The sequence below is a fragment of the Vidua chalybeata genome, chromosome 2 (genome assembly GCF_026979565.1).
Source record: "Vidua chalybeata isolate OUT-0048 chromosome 2, bVidCha1 merged haplotype, whole genome shotgun sequence".
Classification (NCBI taxonomy): Eukaryota; Metazoa; Chordata; class Aves; order Passeriformes; family Viduidae; genus Vidua; species Vidua chalybeata.
In genome coordinates, this window is record NC_071531.1 from 65833858 (window position 1) to 65855054 (window position 21197).

General features: G+C 38.1%; 1 protein-coding gene across 4 annotated transcripts in view; it reads left to right on the forward strand.

The window, feature by feature from the left end:
- The window catches only part of CMSS1 (cms1 ribosomal small subunit homolog), a 221382-nt gene that overhangs the window by 106746 nt on the left and 93439 nt on the right, over positions 1-21197 (forward strand). Inside the window, exon 2 of one of the 4 annotated variants that reach the window (XM_053932635.1) lies at positions 8522-8572. The exons of 2 other annotated variants lie outside the window; for them this stretch is intronic. In XM_053932635.1, the coding sequence (XP_053788610.1) occupies positions 8522-8572 (51 nt within the window). Of the gene's footprint in view, positions 1-380; positions 424-8521; positions 8573-21197 lie in introns of those variants that run through there. One more of the 4 variants, XM_053932659.1, reaches the window with a different exon arrangement.

Sequence of the window (21197 nt, forward strand, 5' to 3'; positions counted from 1 at the left end):
GATATAACAGAAAAGAAAAGGAAGGAAAATGGGATTATTTAGATACAGGAAGACCTGTATATTTTTCTTGTTTGCTGGTATCAACTCATTTGATATACACACACAGTTGTTTCAAACTGAATTATAGTTTATATTTGTCTGCTGTTCCTGGAAGTTATTGCCAAGAGTGGAGAACCGCATAATACATCTCTAGTATTGAACCATCTATTACTGATGGGTAATGACAGAGCAGAGGGAGAAGGCACCAGTTAGTCTGGGTTAGCTTATGTGCTCTGGATAACTCTTTCTTGAACACTTAGATTTCTAAAGTTCTACCAGTTTATGCTGATTTCCCACTGCTTTCTGGATGTGATGAATTGTCTCCATGTCAATGTCAGGTAATCTCAAGTATTCCCATGATTTGTCTGCCTCAAACTTTTTCAGGTAATATACGTTTTGATCACTTTTTATTGGCTATTTCAATAAGATAACAAATACCAAAAAGTCTGCAATAACACCTTTTAACAAAAGAAACATTGTTTGAGTTTTTAAAATTACAGATGAACCTGTGTTGTCACTTACATTTTATTTATCTTTGCTTTTAAATGCTAGAGGCACAAAATTTTGGATCTGTAGTGGCTTTCTTGTTTAAATTCTGAATTTTTGACAGTGAAGCAGGGAATTCATTCTCAAAGTCAAAAGGGAGAAAGTTTTTGTAATTACCAAAGAGTTTCTGATTCAGACACAGGAGGGAGATAAAACTATAATCCTGTTTTACTAATTGTTGGTTAAAACAAAAAACTTTTTGAGATGCACTGTAAATATTCACCTTACAAAATTATGTAGCAGTGCAAGGTATGATAAATTATGTCAATCCATCAGTCTGTCTCTTTGGCTTTTCAAGGAGATCTACCACAAGCGACTTAAATAATGTGTTTTCTTGTAACAGTGATGTAAAAAATATGTTATTTAAGTTTTTGTTTTTTTTTTTTTTTTCTTCAAAGTGTACCGGGTTGGTTTTGACCAATAAAAGTGGATTTTGTTTCTGTTCAGTCCATAATTCAAGCCAGTTCTGTGACTCTCCCTTTTTGATCTCAGTATATTCTAATCTTTCTCCTGCATCTTTTGACATGCATCTGAAGCATTTACCTCCTCATCAAATGTATAGAAGAATTTGGCACTTGTCTTGGTATTCTGAAAGAAATTAAAACCAGGCTGTTGTGATTGTCCTCATAAAAGGCTCTTCATCGTGCACACAGAACATCAAGTAATATATTGGCTTACTGCTTAGAAAGCTTTGTTTAAAAATCTGCAAATTTGTTGATGAAAAGGGTAGGATTTCTGAATTGATTTGGTGGGGTTTTTTAAAAATCCAAGCACTTGAGATTTTTTGTTATATTAATGTTTTTACCTTCATGCTCACCTTCTTGAGCTTTTTAAATTGGATGATTGAGATAAGGCCTGGCATAGATGAGTTAAAGGTGTCAATTTTGTGAGTAGTTACCTGTGAAACGTAGAAATTATCAAAATCATAACACCCTGCTCTCTCTTGCGTACTTAGAATGACACCTACATGTGAATTAATAACCAAAAGGAAATATTAAATTATTCATAGGGTGCATGAAACTCCTGATAGTGGCAAGGGTAGGTAGTGTTTCCTAAGAGCAAGGTTGTAGTTTAGGGTGGTTAGACATGCCTTCCTTAATGAATGGGATAAAATACCGAAATCTCTCCAGTGTTGTCGCCTCTCCACATTTACAGCCCATTTATGTGCTTTTTGAGTAGTAGTTGCACAAACCCTCTTGAGCATTTTCTTACAGAATTCTTACAATCGCTTCAAGAAAACCATTTGCATTGCACCTCTGGTAGTTGTGTCTGCTCTGCTTTTAGTCTCTGCCCTGCTTTCAGAGGGGTACCATTTGACTCTTCTGAGCCTGTTTCTGCTCTGGTAAGGGGGGTAGTGATGCTGCCCTGTTTTGGTATGGCATCCTTCTGATCAAGAGGTGAAAGACCCGATAGAGCCTTCTTTTTACCGATCCTGAGAGAGCTTGAATACGAACTGCATGAAGGCTTGCAGTGTCTGAAGGAGATTTAAGGAAATCCTGCTGGGATTTGATTCTGTGTCTGAGTCATTTGAGCTTTTTTTTTGATCCATTAATAAACCCTTGTCACACTACTGCTGTTGCCTTTTGTTGCAGTCATTACATTCCTCTGGAGTCTTTGTAGCCATTGTCTGCTTTGGTTTTGTTTTTTTTTTTTTCACTAGGAATAGATTTTTAAGTTGGCAGAAGGTGTAAAATTCATTTCCCACCACCAGAAAAATCTGTGTGTTTGCAAGGGGTATATAATAGCCATGCAAGCTCCACTGCAAGTTCCCTTTGGCAAAGTGCAGCTTTCAGTCTCACGTCAGTAGGTGTGCAGCCTTAGTGGGCTGTAAGTGCTCCTCCTCCTTGCCATTCTGCAGCCTGAACTGGCAAAGGAAGCAGTGCCACAGAGGAAGGTATAGAAGGAGAAGCCTCTAAGGACACAGATATGTGCTGTGGGATATTCAGCACTGCAGAAAGCTCTTCTCACCCTTTTGTGTGTGTGTGGAGGCATGCACAGGCTCTCTCCATGGGACAGATACCTAACGTGTTTGAAAGAGTCTCTGTGAACTTTGGCTTTCTGCTGAGTGTGTGTGGGCCATTTAGAACAGACAGCTTTCTCAGAGGGGACAAAGGTCAGTTTAAAGTTTTTAGGTGCACTATGTAATGCAAGCTGTTGGCAGATTTGGAAGAGACCCGTGAAATCTTTGTCAAGGAAGAGGCCTTTTGTTTCCAAGAGAAAGTTTTGGATGCAGAGTGAGAAGAGGAGTATTTGCTAGATATTTCTGAAATATGTTTGTTTTGAAAGCCATTATTAATTAGGTGTAAACTGTGAGCCTGGTTTATATTCCTCAGGGCAGGGGAAGATGGGATCTCTTGTTCATCTGAGTGCAGGTTTTCCCCAGGGTGCTTATATACACTACAGAATATTCATTAAGCTGTTGGCATTGTATCTCTAAATCTTTTCTTTGATTTCAAGTCTTAAATTAAAAAAGACAAGCCAGATATCCCCACTCCTCCCAAAATAAACCTAAGTTGTGAAACTGTCCTTAGCACTTCTGCTGAATGAAGCACAAACACCTACTGTTTTCTGGCAATCTCTGTTTATCGATGTAGACACTTTTCTGAGAGTTGTTTCACAGTGTCCACATAGTCTTTACCTGACCTTCAGAAAGAGTGATGACAAAGGAAATAGTTGTAAGGCAGATTTCTACCTATTTAAGATTTGAGGTTATCTGTGTTTTGCAGCACATGACATTGAACAACTACCAGGGACAGAATAATTTTTTGCTTCTCTCAAGTTACTGTTAGCTTTAAAGTAAGAAGCCAGGAAAGGGACATACTATTTACATAAGTTTAGAAAACTTTCAAAACATCTCTTTTAAAATTTTCATTAAGAGATTTAGGGCTAGTGTCATGGCATGATGGAGAAGCTTTCCAAACTGGATTTTCTTTGTTATTTTGCATTCCACTAATATTGTGATTATTGTGCTAACATTTTAGCTGTACAGTTGGTCATATTTTGTACACTACTTTTAATATTGCAAAAAGGATGCCATTAATAATGAGCAGGAACAAAATGGTTAGCTGGTTTTAACTGAGGTGACACATTTCAGCTATTTCAGCTCAGCTCTTGTAGAGGGTCAAAGACAAAGGAGATTTCAATTTCTAGAGCTTTGCTTTAAGATGGAAAGTAGACCTGCAGCCCTGTGCTTCAAAGTCACAAAGGTAAGAAATTAATTTGGCAGTTCACAGAATTGTTGCTATGATAAAATGAGAGGAAAGTGAGGGAAAAAGAAGTGTTCAATGGGAAGGAAGCATCAGGAAAATAGACAGTCTGCTTAGGAAGACATAGAAACAGATGAAGCCATGAGAAACTGAACAAAATACTGTTGTAAGAAGTGGGTTTGCTATACACTTAGAGTTAAGCACACATTTTCTGTGGGGCTCTTCTGGAAATTGCTACTATTAAATGGCTTTTGTGGACTTGAGTTTCAACACAGCGGCTGCTACTATCTGCACACCTTGCTTTGGGTGACAGTTTTGTTTGTTTCAAGAAACTAAGGATAATTCCATTCTGCTTTTAAGGTAATCTGCAGGGTTTTGTATTTGCTTCAGAGTGAATGGTAGTGATCTGCCCTTCCTTCAAGAGACCATTACTTTTACCGGATATTTAAGGTGAAATAGCCATATACAGTAATGTAGATTATAGCTACATTTATCAAAATGACTGTTATCAATTCAGACTGAGCAATAATTTTTAAAAGAAATTCTGAATTTTTCCATTTATCACTTGCCCTGGTGATTCCCCTTATCCTTTTTATATTTTGTGGAGTAACCAAGATACCTGGCTGAGACATGAATCTTGCCTAACAGTACACTTTGTACTCATCGTACAATTAGTTCTCAATTGTACACTATAAAGGATGTTTAAAACATCTAGACTAACATGGAAATTACGTAACTGTGGTGAAAACTTCAAAAGAAAGCTTGGGGGTTTCCCCCCTGCCCCCTTTGCTTTGTTTAGGTACATGTTTGGACTGGATTTTTATCTGTGCACTCTTGCAAATCCTTCATATTCATACTGTAAACTGGTTCATCAGGAACTTTTAATGAAGTATGTAATCTCATGGTGGGAAGATACCTTTTTTTGTTTTTCCTTTTTCCTAGTTTCCATGTTCTTTTAGGGTGTGGTTCAAATTAAAATGAAATTTAGGTTGGTCTTTCCTTTTTTTGACCTGCCAAAGGGTTTGTTCTGTTAGCATTGCTCTGCTCCCTGTAAATCAGACATTCTTCTTGGGCTGCGTCAGGTTACTAATGACATGATTAATGCAGGAAGGGTAGAGAAGGATGACGTAGTGGCTCATGCAAAGTTTACCTGAGAATTATCTGTAGCTCTCTACTGTTTAGTGTCTGTGTGAGTCATGGCCTGAAGCTCTGCCATTCCCTGTTCTTCAGCTGGGCAAGATCACACTTACCTCATTCTATGTATGCATTTCTCCCTTTCCTGCCAGATCTGATTAGAAGCACTCTTGTTTTAAACTGTTTATGAAACATTCAATACACTTCTTGCAGATAGCTGACCATAAGGCTAAATGAAAAGTGCCATTACATATCTGTGATCCAGACAGCTTTAGAAACTTTCTCTGTCCTTACATGAATTCTGATTTTTATCAACTGAAGTATTTTTCACGTTCACGGGTTTAACAGTGATAGTGTTTTGACATAAGTGAGCTTTGCAATAGGACCGTGAGTCAGCTGCCGTCTGTCTCCTGTTTCTTCTTGTGTATTTGTATGGATAAAAGCTTACAAAATACAAGCATCAAGTTTTGTGCTGCTCTCTCTGGCTTTTGAAACTTCCTTGGGCTGCAGGTGCAAGAGTTCCCATCAAATTTAGTTCACCTATTGATTTCTTAATGAAGCATTTGGGAAATTCATCTTACTGATATGGAAACACAAGCATGTTTTCTGATAGACTTTGAAACCTTGATCATTCCCTTAGTGAGGGCTGACTCAATGTATGTGCAGACAATATGTGTTTTGCTGTTTGTGTATGTGTGTCCTTTAACTGTCACATATTCTCAAGTCTCTTTTAAAAGACCAGAATTAAGTCCATGTGGAATTTTCAAGTAATGCTGATTATTTTTTCAAGATTCCTTTGTTTTCTCTATAAAACTGTCACAAAGTCTTTGGCATCCTTCAGGACTTCAGCTTTCCTCAGCTGAAACTGTCGCTTTTTCTCTGTGTGAGCTGCTGTCTGAATTATCTTGTGCAAAAAGAGCTTAATGTTTAACTTCACAAGAATATGCTGAAAGCAGGCTATCATTTTCCAGCCAGCTCGTATCTCGCAACCTGCCAAAGCCTATATCAGGAACACAATGTATGGGAAAAAATTCTAAAATGATAGACAGAAAAATGTCTTGTGGGAAAACTAAAATGCCTTGAGACTCATTCTGTTACTAAAGAATGTTTTTACAAGCACAGCATCATCCCTTGTACTTTTTGAAATTTTCAAAAAGGAAAGCTCGAGAGCATAACATTTGTGTAGAATGTAAGCAACCCTGATAAGTGGAAAAGTGGCATTTCTTGGAAATAATATTGCCTGAAGAGAAAAGAGTGGTTAAAGTGAATAATTAGCTAGAAAAAACCCCAAAACAACCCAGCTTAGTTATAAAAGGCTCAACTACTTCTAATAAAGGCTATAACGATGCTTGAGATAAAACTTTATGTGCACTCTGATAACATTTTGCAAGCATATCTTAAAGGAAAACAAACATCCTATGATCTGTTAATCTGTAAGGATGCACCAGATGAGTAAATTCTGATTGTAAACATGTCATTAAAATATCTAAAAGTTCTCCAATGCAATGTACCTGCTTTTTACCTACATTGCAGCATATGCTAATGGAGTTACCGATTATAATTACCTAAATGGGGATGGCAAAAGTTCATGTTCAGCTTAATGTTGTCTGTATTTAATTTTCCTGCTTTTAAAGGAACTTTTTACATAAAAGAGTAACATAGATTTTATTCAGTGAGTCAGTGTTTAGGCAAAAAATAAGCATATAGTTTGACACGTGCCTTTATGTAAGCTGTGTTTCTAGAATCTGTCTTTCAGTTTGAGCAGTGAAATGGTATTTCTGGCTTTTGTTTTCTTCTGGTGAAATAGCCAGTGCCTTGGCTGTAGAACTGATTTTTTGCTTTTTGTCCAAACCCCTCTTCTTTCATGCTTGACACTAGAAAAATAATCAAAAAAGGGTTTAAAATGTTGTGTTTTTTTTTTTTTTAATTGAAAGACACTGAATGAAGTAAGAGTGTAAAAAGTAACTGTTCCATAAAACTTGCGCCTTCACTTGTGCAGGTTTATGAGGCAGGACATCACCACCCTCCAGTTCATCAGGTTGTGGTTGCCTCTTGCTGCACAAAGCAGCAAACCGCCCTGTAGAGTGAGAGAGAGCAAGCTCTGTCTGGCTCCTTGGCTCAAGCAAGCCCACAAATCAGAGGAAGCTGTGATTGAGGAAGGACCTGAGAGGCAGGAAACAGATGTTGGCAGCAGTGTCCTGGCTCAGGTAGCCAGATAACAAATGTACCAAGCCAAAATAACTAAGTGGGTTAAACGGCTATAACTGTAGCTCAGTCTTTTTTACTGGGCTACTTAAGTCTAGGTTTACCTAAGGAGTACTGTGCCTTTTGCACGTGCTCTTTGTTTGGCATTTGTGGTGTGTTGTCAAGCTTCAGAGACCTTATCTGATAACACCTAGGTCACCCACCACGTGTTTCTGTGTGCAGTTAGGTACCTTTCTCAAAAGCTTGCTAGGATCATCCAGGTATTTCAGTAGTTATTATTTTCTGTTTGGCCAAAGATCACCATGCATAGGGTGATGCAAAAGGACAACATCAGAGTCCTACATGTTCAGAAAAAGTTCTTTGAAGTCTCCAAAACAATGAAGATTTAGTATTTTATTTTTGCTGTGTATGCCTTTCTTCCGGTGGCCTTTGCTAGTACCAGCATTATAGGAAGCCTGCAGCAAATTATTTCACTTGGGTGTTGGTATCTTATCTTCCAGGGAGAGTGCATAGAAATGCATTTTCCAATCTGCTCTCAGGTTTTGGGTGTTGCTGGTATCCATTCATCAGTTCAACAATCTCACGTTACAGGATCCCGAAGGATATGGGGAATCTCAGGGTTGAAAAATAAGATAAATTTTAAAAACACAAACAAACTCACAACAAAACAAAAACTAAAAAAAAAAAAAAAAAAAAAAAGCCCAAGTAAACAAAACAAACAAAAACACCATCCTTGAGTAGTACAAGTGGAATTGAAGAGAACTATGACCTCAGGGGGTAAGCATGATGCTTCAAGGTTGTGCCATGAAGGCATTGCTTGTCAAAGAGAGGTGGTCCATGCTTGTGCTGCAGTGGATCAGCAGTTCAGAGGTCTGTGCCTGGAGCCTTTCTTTGGCTCCTCTGGCTTTTGAGAAGGGCCTGGGCAGCGCCTCTGTGATGGGATTTCTTGCATTTTGTTTGAGACTCTTTGTCAGTCAGGTGTTTCTCAGAAGCAGAGCCTTTGTTCCTGGTTTATTGGTGGCCTGCCTGTAGTTCAGAACCCTTTCAGGGTTGTTGCTGCCTGGCTCCTGGCTCACTGTGGGAGCCTTAGTCTGAGCTCTTGCAGGTAGACAGTGGCAGGGGAAGTCAGAGGCAATTCAGGCAAGGTGTTTTTATATTCCCTTGTCATGCTGCTTCAAGACAGGTTTCCCTCTGCTAATATGGTTTCCTTTATTACTTATTTGTTTATATTTGTAGTGGCTTCCCACTACAGGTTAATTACTGTTTCAAAGAAATTGCAATTTCCTGTTCTCGTGTAACTTATTTTAGATTTGTTCAGGAATTCTTTCTATTTTGAAGATGTAATGTTCCAAGGGATGATACTTTTCCTCTCTCTTTTCTTCTAATTTTAGGTAAGAATGAGTTTTGCATTGACTTCTTGGTTTTGAAGAATTTCTGCTTGGGTAAAGTATTAATCTCTCTATATTCCTTAAAAAATGGTATTCTTTTTCTCTGTATTTAAGGGAGGAGGGGGAATTCTTGGCCAAAGCTAGTGCTGTGCCTTTTTAAATACTCTGATACAGTTGCTGGAAGAGAATTTGAAGATTTCAAATAGGTGTTTGGGTTTTTCTTAATAATTTTCTATATGAAGGATGATAGTAAATATGTACAAGCAAGTTTTTAACTGTCACCTGTAGTAATTTGGAGAAGTTTGAAATATATTTCCCTTAAATGAGGCAATGTATAGCTTCAGATTTCTTACCTGCATGCTCAAAGGCCCTGCCCAAGTTTGTAGTAAGGCTTATATAGTAGAAGCTCTTTGTCTATATCCAAGAAGAATTTAAAGCTAGATAGTAAAAAGTAGGTCAGCTGAACACACACACACTGAAAATTAAATGGTAACTTAACAGAGTAATTAACACACATTGCAATACCAGGATTTCAGAGTTGTTTATTCTGTTTTGAAATAAAAAAAGCCTGGTATGTCTTTACTGTGTAATAATGATGTGGGGGCTGTACTGAACTGTGCATTTCTCTCCCCAGCCATTACTAACTGTAGATTTTGAAGCTTTCTGTTAAGAGGCTGCAATCTCAAGGGAAAATATCTTTCATTTAGCAAGCCTAGAGACAACTTCTGATTATAGGAGAATTGGTTTATTGTGGAAAGTTGTAATGCAACTATAAATATGACTTCCTGTGCAGTAGACATGTTTGCCAGATTCTGGAAGCTTGAAAAAGGAGATCTTGTCTGATTACAATTCACAATCAACCTATGGAAAGGAGTTGGGAACAGCAGCCCGTTTCTTTTATCAGGGATGCTCTTGGTTCAAACTAAAGCAGTTCTGCTTTTTTGTTCTTTTTCCTATACATATACAGTTTTAATTAATCAGTGAGAGGCCCAGCATGAGGTAATGCTGAAAATCAACAATTTGAATCCTATGATTCTTAATAGAGAATTAATGAAAACAGAGGTATTTCTATCTCCTTGGTCAGAACATATGTTATTTGGACAGTATCTAAAGGCAGGCTCTGGGCTGCTGTGTGTATAATATTCCCTTGGGGTTTGTCTAGTTTAAGAAGATCAAAACTAAAACAAGAAATAATGTAATTCATACTGGGAAATAACCCTGATCTTTAAAATTCTCTAGCATATGTATTGTCACAACTTAGTCAGAAGGACCCTCTGGAGTCATCTAGTCTGATCCTTTGCGTAATGTAACGCAAACATCTCTTGCTTATTATTTAAACAGATTTTACGTGGGCTTCAGCCTCTAATAAAGTCACTGCAAGCTGTGTTAATTTTAATTTTTCTTAAGTCGAACATGTGCTTCTTCTTTGCCATGCTATCTGAAAGGCCATAAGAGATTCTCTCAAAGGAAAAGTTTGAGATGCTGCTTCTAGAGACAAAGCTTGTAGTTACCCAGAGGTGGGTGTATGGCGTTTGTCCTTATCTTTATGGCTCCCCATGAAACTGGATCTCAGGTAGCACTGAGGAAGAGGTGGGAAGCAGTATGACAAGGACAGTAGGGTAGAGAAGTAGTGACACTTGATGGTAATAGAGTGAGGAAAAGGTGTGAGAAAGCTGGCATCAATCACTGCTTCAGAGAGGTAAGAAAACATTGATCTAGGATTTAAAAGGTAGGATTCCTATACTTGTTCTCTATATACTGGCCTTGACTGTGTTCTTATTTTTAGAGTGACCAGACTTAAAAGAAATTCAGGCCATTAGGTAGTGGTTCTCAGTGGGAGAAACCTGAGAGGAGGAAAGGGGAAAACACTTGTGCTCCATGTCCTGCACACACTCTTGCTTATGTACTTTCACTCACTGTTGTCCTTTCCTGGCATCTCTTTTATTGGTTAAAGAATTACCATCTTTGAGAGTTTGAGGCTGAGCACAGCTTTAATTACCTGTCTGGAGTATTGCATTAGTTTCACTCTGTCAGCTGCTCACCTCCATATGGTCTCTCACCCTGCTTGTGTCCAACTGTCATGCAGTGTTACGTACTCCACAAAGGACCAGAAGCCTGGACATTGTGTCCCTGCTTTGGGCCACATCAGCATGCAGCGCATGTATGTATACTGCACACACAGCACAAGCCTGGGCCATGTGAATACTGCCTGCACTGCCTTGCTACAGTGCAGTTTTCTTTTTTCTCTTCTGTGCATTGTTTTCTGAATGGACAGTAGCTTGGGCGCAGGGAGGAAAGAACAATACACTGTGAAAAAACCCTAGGTTTCAATTCCTTGAGATCAGGGTTTGCACTGGTTTTATAGAGTCACTTGATATCATTCAGTTAAGAAAACAGTTAATAGACCTCCATTTGAGTACAGATAGAAACACTGCTTTCTTTGATCTGAGTTCTGTCCTGTGACTTAAAGGAGCCACATTCCTACAGTCAAACTGTCTTCTCTAAAGGTCTTCCCTTTCATAAAGCTCCTAATCTGGAGAAGAAATGAAGTATGAAGTTCAGAATATTTTAAAATATAAATTTAACTAAAAAAAAAAAAAGGAAAAAAAAAGTAAGTATAGATGTAGATTTCATCACTTGTTCTGCAGTACTTATATTTTCTGCAAGGATACCAGTTTGCTGCCAAAATATGACTCAAAAGATCAATAGCAAACAATCTGTACAAGTTTACACAAGAGAACTGAAGTAGTTCATTCCATAAGCATTGTGTTTTAAAAGCACACATTTCAAAAATAGATACTTCTTCAGGAAGGCTGCTTTCTTAATTTTCACTGTCGCTTTCAGAAGTACGTCCAAATAGTTACAGGGTCGTTGGTGGGTTTTTTTGGGGTTTTTTTTTTGGTTTTTTTTTGTTTGTTTGTTTGTTTGTTTGTTTGTTTGTTTGTTTTTTTTTTTTTTTTTTTTTTTTTTTTTTTTTTTTTTTTTTTTTTTTTTTTTTTGAGAGAACTGTTGCTGCACACTGAGGATGTTAGGGAATTGAAATGGCTATGGCTCTGAATTCTTGCAGTTAATAGAGGAATAGAGGTCAATCATAATATTTCTGGCCATAAAGACAGTCTTAAATTTAAAAAAAGAAATTACAAGTTTGATGCCTATTTATTGTAACAAAGAATTGAAATGGAGGTCTGAAAGGTACATTCCTATTTGAGGGTATGCTGATCGTGGTGGCTGTGGTTGAGGGAGACTTATTTGTCATGTCTTTATAAATATTGCTGTGCTGTGCATTTAATGTTTAATGTGTTTTGATATCTTTAAAACCTCTTGGATTTTTTAATCTAAAACTCTGTGTATTAAGAAGTGAATGATACTTTCTCCATATCTGTGCTTCGTTAACATTCTACAGAAAATAATTACTTGCATAACATAATACTGCACTAATAGACATAACTCCTATTTTTGTATAGTTCTTTTTTGTTGATACTGTCAAACATATTGCTTCTCAGTCATTATCTTCAGAGTACCTTTAGTCATCTGTATGTTGGTCCATTTACCAAGCCAAGTATCAGGAGGGAAAAGGAAGGAGAGCTGCCAACTCTCCCCTGTTTTTTTTTTTTATTTCTGAGATTAAAAAGTTTCACACAAATTTCGCAAGCTCTAGGAGGAAAAATGTGCAGTTTAGGAATGAATCCTATCCCTTTTGTTCAGCTCATGCTTTTCATTAAACTCTTTGGCTCTTGATTTGACGTTATCTACCCAGTAACTGATAATCAAAGTCTCCACAGCATTTCCAACAATTCCAGAGGCATCCTGACCATCTACAGATAATAATGGTTGATAGCACTGGGGGCTTTTTTATGCTACAAATGTTTGAGTATGTCATAGCTTTTAGATTTGAGAAAAAGCACACATTTTAGAAAAACAACTCAAAAAAGTAGAAATTGGAAAAATTGGACTAGATGGGAAAGAAGGGCAACTGAGGTAGAGCTTTCACCTCTGGGTCTATTGCTCAATGTTCCTTAATTTTGGCACTTATCTGTTGAGATTGTGAGAACAACCTTCATTATTCTTCGCAGTTAACCCACCACAAAGGCTTGTTCTCCTTTTATAGAGGACTTGTCAAAATACTATGACAACTAGGCTGATTTTAGACAGATCCTGGCTCTAAAAAGATAGTAAGTCTGCAAGTCAAACATGGAGGGCAGCCATTGGCACTGGAGAAGTAAGAAACCACAGATTGTTTTCTCATTGGATGAAGAGCTTGAAGCAATGTAAAGTTAATTGAAGAATTCCTTGAAAGTGAAGTCAGCCTAAAATAAAAGCTTTGAGGTCTATAATTTACTAAATGTGAAAGCTTTGTGAGCAGTAGTGAACATAAAAGTTTGAAAAAAACATATTTTAGTAAACATATCTGGCTTGTGTTATGGACTGTCCTGTTTTAATTATTCGTCCAAATAATGTAGATTTGCAGTATGATCTCTAATTAGGCACAGTTTGATTTATGGAGCTGGCCCCACATAAACCGTGATGTCATGCTGTATTGCTCAAAATTACAGCTCTGCTCTTGCAGTTTCAAGAAGATTATTTTTAACTTTGGAATGCTTCAGTTTTGTGCATCTTGGCTTTTAGCTTTGTGAACTTAAGAGGTGCTCTGCTCCTCTCCTCCTTCCTCTCCCCAAGATCAAAGCAATCTGTTGTAATGTAACCAGAATAAAACCTATTGAAATGGACTTCTGAACACTCTCAGCTTTAATTCTTGTTGGTAAATAAGAAGAAAGGCAAGACTCTTCATGCTTGCTGCCAGGGGGGTTGAGAAAAAGACACAGTAGGAATTGAACTATGTTTTGCCAGGTGTCCAGATGCTGGTGCCATTCCAGAGCAGGGATGCTTAATTTATGTCTCCAAAAGTTCTTTGTTTTCTTTTGATGCTATAATTGAAGAAAAAGAAAAAGAGGGGGGAGGGAAAGCAGGGAAAAAACACAACCACACATACACACAAAGAAAGGAGAGAGGTGGGATCTGCACTGCCTGTTACTGCAGGTAATAATTATTTACTAGGAATGAGAGCTCTCACGCACATGAGTTTTTACTCATATGTGTTGCATTTTCTGCTTGTTTCCCATTTGAATAGGAAAATTTGCCTTTCCTTAAACCAGGGTCTGTTTGAAATGCTAAAGGAAGCTTTGCACAGGAGGATTTCTGTATTTCCCTACAGAGGAGGTCTTCTGCAGCGATGAGCAACATCCCTTCCTACCAGCATTCCTGATCTGGACTTGTGGGCAAAGGGCCAACACACACCAGAATGTGGAGGGAGAACTGAAAGTTCTATCTGACTATGACTTCTCCTGCCAAGCTCATTGAGCATGTTAAGAAGAGAACAGCATTTCAGGGTTGTGGGAGTCTTCCTGTGGAGGTGTCAAGACTGCTTCAGGCAAGGCCCCCATAGCCTCACCGCATACTGCGGAGGGAACAAGAATAAAGTCATGGAGGTGTCACAGTTATACTGGAGGTACTTAATTACCTAGCGATATCAAAAGGTGGGAATTGTGTTTGGAAGGCAGTAGTGTGGCAAAGGAAGGCAGACTCCGTTTTCTAACAAAGCAATTTCTTACTGGGAGGCGAAAGTGAAAATACCTTCCTGTGGATTTTAGTGGGAAGATTCTGTGAGCTGTTCTTAGTGGTGATTGCAGCGTTTCAGGCTCATGCAGGTTGAGAACAATGCACGTTGAGTCATTGCAAAGCTGTACTTCTCATAAGGAGCCTTGATTATATAGCAGCTGACTCAGTTTTTATGCTATAAATTGATTACAGCTTAAAAGACTCATAAAAAGTCATGGGATTTCTTAGGGTTTTTTAATAAGGATATTCTCAAATGAGTATCACATTTTTAATATAATCATTGTTGACTAATATATTGATTTTAGATGTGTGACTGCTAGTAGTTGTCCTGTAAGTATATTCAGTTTAGGTAATGAGGCTTGGAGACAGTGCTGCTTCAGGGGAAAAGGGGAAAGAAGTTCCTACCCAGTCGCTGCTTCGGTGCCAGTGAATGTAAATGGCTGGAAAGTGTGCACGAGTTTGCTAATGAATTACATGTACAGTGGAAAGATTGCATGTCTGAGTTCATGAGCTCTTTTTTTTGATCTGGCAAAATTGCCAACTGAAACTAAATGTAACCATCTAGAATAAGGTGAAAGTATTAATTCTTTGAACATTTAGATCTCTGGTTTGGTGTCAGTTATGGGGGCCTGTAATGTCTTGACTGTAACATAATATCAGTAAACAGCCAACGTTTGCTTATGAGCAGACCACCTCTCTTGTTTGCTGAAATGAAATTAAATAAGTGGTAGGTTTCAGATAATTCCAATGGTCATGTTTTGTCTTTTGTTAATATATGTTTGGGGTTTTTTTATTATCAGTTACAAATCTATAATCTCTTTTCCAGGATGGTAAATCAGCAAAGTTAAGATCAGTCCTGCCCAGAGATATGGGTGAGGTGACTGTCATACAGTGTGTGTGTTTGGGTACATGCATTAGTTTTGTCCTCACTTTCTTGAGTGGATCTGGCAATATACTTGGTACAGAAATAGTCAGACCTGGAGGAACTTAAAACTAACAGCAGTTTAATTTTTTTTCTGTGTATTAAATGACTGATGCAGGTTTAATTTTTTTTTTTTTTGGCAGCTCTTCTCCTGACACTTACTTGCAGAAACTGGTCTTGGAACTTAGAGGAACAGCTTGCCTCTGAGAGTAATAACAGCTTCTCCATCATTTTGTCTTGTCATTAAAACTGGATGTTCATCCACAAGCTGTCTCACAGCTCTGTAGTTAAGGACTGAAAATACTCTGTGAGGATCTTTAGCTTGCAATATATACTGAAGTGATCCTTATGGCCAAAAAGTTAAGGGCATGATGATGACTGTCGTGAGAAACGAACAGGGAGGTGGGACATGAACATGCCTGCTGTGATACCTCTGGAATTGCCAGGAGCTGACCAGATGGAAAGTTAATGACACTTAGCAGTTAGAATACTTCAAGTAGCTCCTCCTTCCTTTTGCTGTATAATGTAAAGCTGTTTAGTGTTACACAAAAAAAAAAACAAACAGTCTCTTCAAGAACATGTGCCTGAAATTATTTTCTTGATACCAATGCCAAAACCAACTGGGATCACAGCATACAAAAGTACTTGAACAGGTGATCAAATCTGGTACACAGGGACTCTCATGATTGTGGAGTCTTGTGAATGACAGGGAAGAGTGCATCTGGCAGCTGCATAATTTGAACAAGTTCTTGGGCATTGATTAATGGTGTGCTGGTCACATACAAGCACTTACCACATTTCTTGCAAAATTCTGCCCTCTCATACCCACTTTCTCAGCTGTTTTGGTCAGAACAAGCAGGCTCAGAACAACCAAATAAGTTGAGGGAGCTCATTTGTGCTAACGTGTCTTGGGTGGATATGACTAGAGAATGATCATGCAAGCAGCTAGGCGAGTTTGAGGAGCGTTGACCTGCCCTTTAGCTGTGTGTAGGAAATGGGAGACATCTCCTGTGAGGAGAGGTGGCTCCTGGCAGAGGATGCATGCTCACAGCCAGGGATGTCTCTGCTCTGCATCTGGGGGCTGCGAAGGCAGGTGCACACAGATTATCACCTGACTGCTGGGTCACGCATTGCAAGCTTGAGCTGCTTGGCAGAGAAGCTGTGATGCCCCAGGTTCAGAGTGTGGCTCTAGGAAAGCTAAGCAGCCTTCGTGGCTGTACACTTAAAGGCAGACTGCTGCACTTGTTGGCAGAGATAAAAATAGCACAGCTTTGCTTTTTTGTGAGACCACTTCTGGCAGGCATAATGGAAGGCATGCTTTCCCTCAAATGCAGCTTTTGCCCAAGTAAAGCTTTATCTTGTTATTGATTATATCTGGATTTCAGGAGGCAGTGCTAAGATGATTCATTAAGTAAACTTCCAGCACCATCCGGGGAGGCAGGTTTAGAGAGAGTTTAGAGAGGAGGAAATGGAGATGAGTAACCTAAAGGCGCAAAGGGAATCTGCTTCAGAGCTGAAATAAAACTTTGGCTCTAGGCATCATGCCTCTGGAAAATCCTACACTACTTGAGTTTCATGTTAACACTGTCCCATTACAGCACTGTAATTTAGAGTAATTTATAAATCTGTATCTGTGGTGGATAAGATTTTAATAAACCACATCCATTAGCAATAAAAGGACTGCTATTAAAAATGGAGTAATAAAAAGATTATACCATCAGTTGCATGGATAGACTGGCTAAGAAAGGGTATCACTTCCTTATATCTGGCTTCTACTGAGCATCGAGAAGCAGATTGTCAGGCCATTGGCCATCTAGTCCTGTATGTCATCTGTAACAGCCAGAGAAAGGTTACAGGGACAAGACAAGTCTACGGTCATGCTTTTTTTTTGTCACGTCTTGCTGGTTTTGACAAATCTGCTCAAATTCTATTCTGAAATCTATTTTCAGCTTTGAATTTTGGAAATTGTGCCTCATTGTGGTAACATATCCATAGTCATCTGTATTTTCTTGTGAATTGTATGAATAAGCACACCCGAGCCTCCCTCAAACATGTTCTGTAATCACCATCTGCTAATGGTGTGTTGTGATATACACTTGCATTTGCAAAGCTGCTTTTAAAGCAGGATAAATTTGTCCACCATAGCCTGGAAGACTTGAGAAATGTGATGAGTCTAGTTACAGTGTTCATTCTTTCATTCATTGTATAGAAGAATTAGTGGTTATTGAAACTGCCAAAAGACCTTTCCTGAAGGAATTTGAAGGGAGATAAGGAAGGCCCTTATAAAATGTGGAAAAAGTCACTGTGTTTTGTGTTTTCTTCCCAGAGCTCTGTAGCTGCCTCCTTGCCATGGGTAGACCAATCATTTATGCTAGCATCAGGACATTGCACTGAGTGGCTTTGCACTGAGCTTGCACTGAGTGGCTTTTGCATTATCATAGGCCATCCAGTCCACTTAGTAATCTTTGAAAGAAGTCTTTTATGGCTTTGTTTTTAATTCTTGTGTGAACATTTTTCTTTTAAAACAACATCATCATAAAATTATTTTATTAAAAGCTACAAAAGTGGGAAATTAATTAATTTTTTTCTAAGATTTTAAAAACAAAGTTTTGATTTTTTTTTAGTAGTTACACTGGGTTCTGTATAGCTGTAAGGAGCAAGGGAAGTGAGGATAACAAATTTCCCCTGGTTTTCAGGGGAAAAATGCAGGCACATGGGTCAAAGACCCAACACGTTGTTCTCGGAAGAAGCCATTTAATTTTTCCTAATGTGGACATGCAGTACTAAAGCTTGCTGGTTTGTGACTGAGCAGTACTAAAATGCTGCTCATTGTCAGTCTCTTCACATCTGAATCATATTATTCAATCCAGATTTTCTTTGAAACCACTGTCAGATGTGCAGTATGGATGAATGCTTGGAGAAACCAATGGGTGTTCGGCACTCTGATGCTTTCAATTATTGAGGTTAATCGTTAATTTCACACATGGAGAGAAAATGGTTATTTATGTTATCTGTTTAGATTTACATGTTGAATGAACGGTATAGCTGATTTTTTCGTAAGAAAAAATAACTATGGAGAAAATAGTAAGCTTTTGTTTTGCTTATGCTATGCATTTGGAAACAAGGTAGAATTCGTTTTATGCATCCCTTTGTAATCATGAATGTATTTCTTTATTTGCTTGAACAAGTATTTCACTAGGAAACAGTGGCATTTGGTTTTGTTGCTCCTTCATCCAAATTTTACCAAGGAGGAGAAGAAAAAGAACCTTTCTGGATTCCTTTCAAATAGTGATACCCTCTCTTCCTGCAAATAAATGGATCCTGATTTCTCATCTGCAAATAAACATTGAGTCATCTTCATTTCTCATGTGCGAATAAAAAGCAAGAGCTTCTCATTCCATCTGTCAGATCAATGACTAGTATGTGCATTGTTGAATCCTGACCTGACACACATTGTTTTTATTTTCCTTTTATCCCTCAATTTATAAAGGTGACTGAAATGTGCAGAAAAGACCTTGGTACCTGGAAATTTAACTTTTAGCTATAGGAATGAAATCTGGTACTAAATACTGCCCCTTTCCAAGAACCTTGTTGTGCCTGCAGTTTGCAAAGTATTTCAGCAGCTTTTATTTTATCCTGTATGGATGAGCTTCGGATTTATTTTTCTTGTTTATAGATATAGTATTTATTAAGTATAAGTAATGAAAAATCAAAGAGCTATACCAGAGAAGCAGGAGTTTAATTTCTGTTTGGAACATGTGCCTAGTCATGATTGTGAAGGTTCTTTTTTCTGCTCTTCTGGGTTTTTTTAAAACGCATGACTAGAACATCCCATATGTTGTAATACTTTCCATTTGCAGAGCCCTCTGTTAGATGATTGCAAGATGCTCTGTAAAGATTTTTTGGTCTGACAGTAATTTTTCAGAGTCTGGAGCCCTCTCCATTTTTGGTGGGAATGCAGCTAAGTGATTTTTTCGGGGTCATGCAGGTTATCAGCTAGAGCATAGTGGTCACATGGATTTGTACATTTTTTACTTTTCTGATGTCTTTATTGTATTTTTCTCTGCATTACGTAGTATAGTGCAGCATACCCAGAAAAATAACTAAAAAAATGTTTTGGGCTGAAAATACAAAGTTTGGAGAATAACTTGAGAGAGTTTGGAATAAGTAATCATTATTTCTGTACATATTTTAAAAATTATGATCATTGAAAATAATAGATAAACTGGACTAACAGTCTTAGGAGGATACTTCCTTTTGGATTATTTTAGCTCATACACAAATGCTCTATATTGCTTATGTGTAAACTTGAGTTTTTAAAATTCCAGAATAGAAAATGTTAAGATTAGACATTTTGATCTGCGTAGTCTTTGTGTTTGGTGGTCTGGGGGATTTTTTTTGTGCATGGCTTTATTGGTGGTTTGGGGGTTTTTTTTATGTTCCTTCCTCTTCCCTACTGGATACAATTGCAATACTTCCGCTGCTGCTAAGTGTAAGCAAATCTTGCATACCACAAAGGTGATAGGCTTAGGGAATTTTCAGTAGCTGAACACAGGAAATAGTTTCAGTTCTAGGTATATAAGGAATGTCTTGGAGAAGAATTTTGGTGTCCCTAATAAGGAGGAGCATTTAATAATGATAGGGTTTCTTCCTTCCTTTTTTCCTCTTTAGTTCTGGTCATTTCTGTGGGCTATTATTTCTGTTGCTGTTTCAATACTTGTATTTATGAAAAGATATCATCACTTCCAATAATACTTTTGTATAGATGATGGTATTCCCTATATATTAAATAACTTGAGAATTTCAGGAAATTCAATTATGTAATCACAGGGGATTTTCATATAGCTTTTCGTGGGTAGTGTAACTCCTTAGAAAGGAGTTCCTCAAGGGTGTTGAGAATATTTCACAAAGATGAATGAAGTGAAACATTAGTTCAGTTACCACTGGTATTCAATAAGGAAGAGAGCAGATGTGATAGTGGTTTGGGAGGCAGCTGAGGTAACATCTAGGAACATCTGGTGGATTTTTCCCTAGCAGCTGAAGGAACTACACAGATGCTAAATATTTTTTCGCCATGTTCTGCCCAACTATTCTTATGATGTTTGCGTGTTGTGACTCGAAAGGACGCCCATCTCCCCCAGTATTGACTTCTATTTCTATCACTGAAAGTTTGCCTATGAAGCTGAAGAGAATCATATGGAGAATTTGAAAATGCTTTACTTAAAATGACATCAATGTAATAAGAAAGCTATTGGCCATTTCTCTCCTGCACCCACTGGTCACTGTATGTAAGGGAATCTGTACTAGCTTGTATTATATTACCTGTTCTCAGAAACTTAGAACTGTTTTTTTAAAGATGTTCTCTACATGAAAATCTGAAGGTTGGTTTGGTTGGGTTTTTTTTTTTTTTTTTTTTTTTTCAAATAACAATGAGTTTTACCAGCTATTATTAGGTTGATTGCTGAGACTGAAAAGGTAAAAATTAAATAATTTTACTGTCTTCTTTTGAGAACTCAGCCTCATTAAAGTTATGATAAGAGCCAGGAATGTTACAAGACATTGATTTTTTTTTTTTTCAGTAGCGTTTTATCACAAGTGTTTTCTGAAACCTTGTCAGTCAGCCATCACACTTGTACAAGTCACATTAACTCATTCCCTCAAATCAACAGACTGAGAACAGATGTTCCTATGAGTTTCAAAGCAGCTGCAAAGCTGTCTGGAGTCCCAGCAGCACAGTCATATGTCCCAGCCTACCTAGGCAGAGCTAATTTACTGTTGGGTGCACAGTTTCCATTCAGAGTTCCATGTTGATGGGCAAGAGCACTGCCTGTCTTCAAAGCTTCAAATTTGCTGTGATCTTTCTGGCTTAAATTGGCCATTTAAGTTGTTCAGTGTCTAATGAAACCTGTGAAGAGACTGGTGTGGGCTCCCCTGTGGTTAGAGAAGCTAGTAGAGCTCATTCCCAAATATCTGATCCCTTTTGCTCAGCCTGAGTGAAAACTGGTTGGTGGAGCAAGGCAAACATGGGTGGGATGGAGTGGGATGCCCTCTGGCATGACCATGAAGAATTACCAGAGACCATAACAATGTTGTCATCTGAGAAATCTTGTTTAGAGTTTTTCCAAGAATGCATAATTTGAA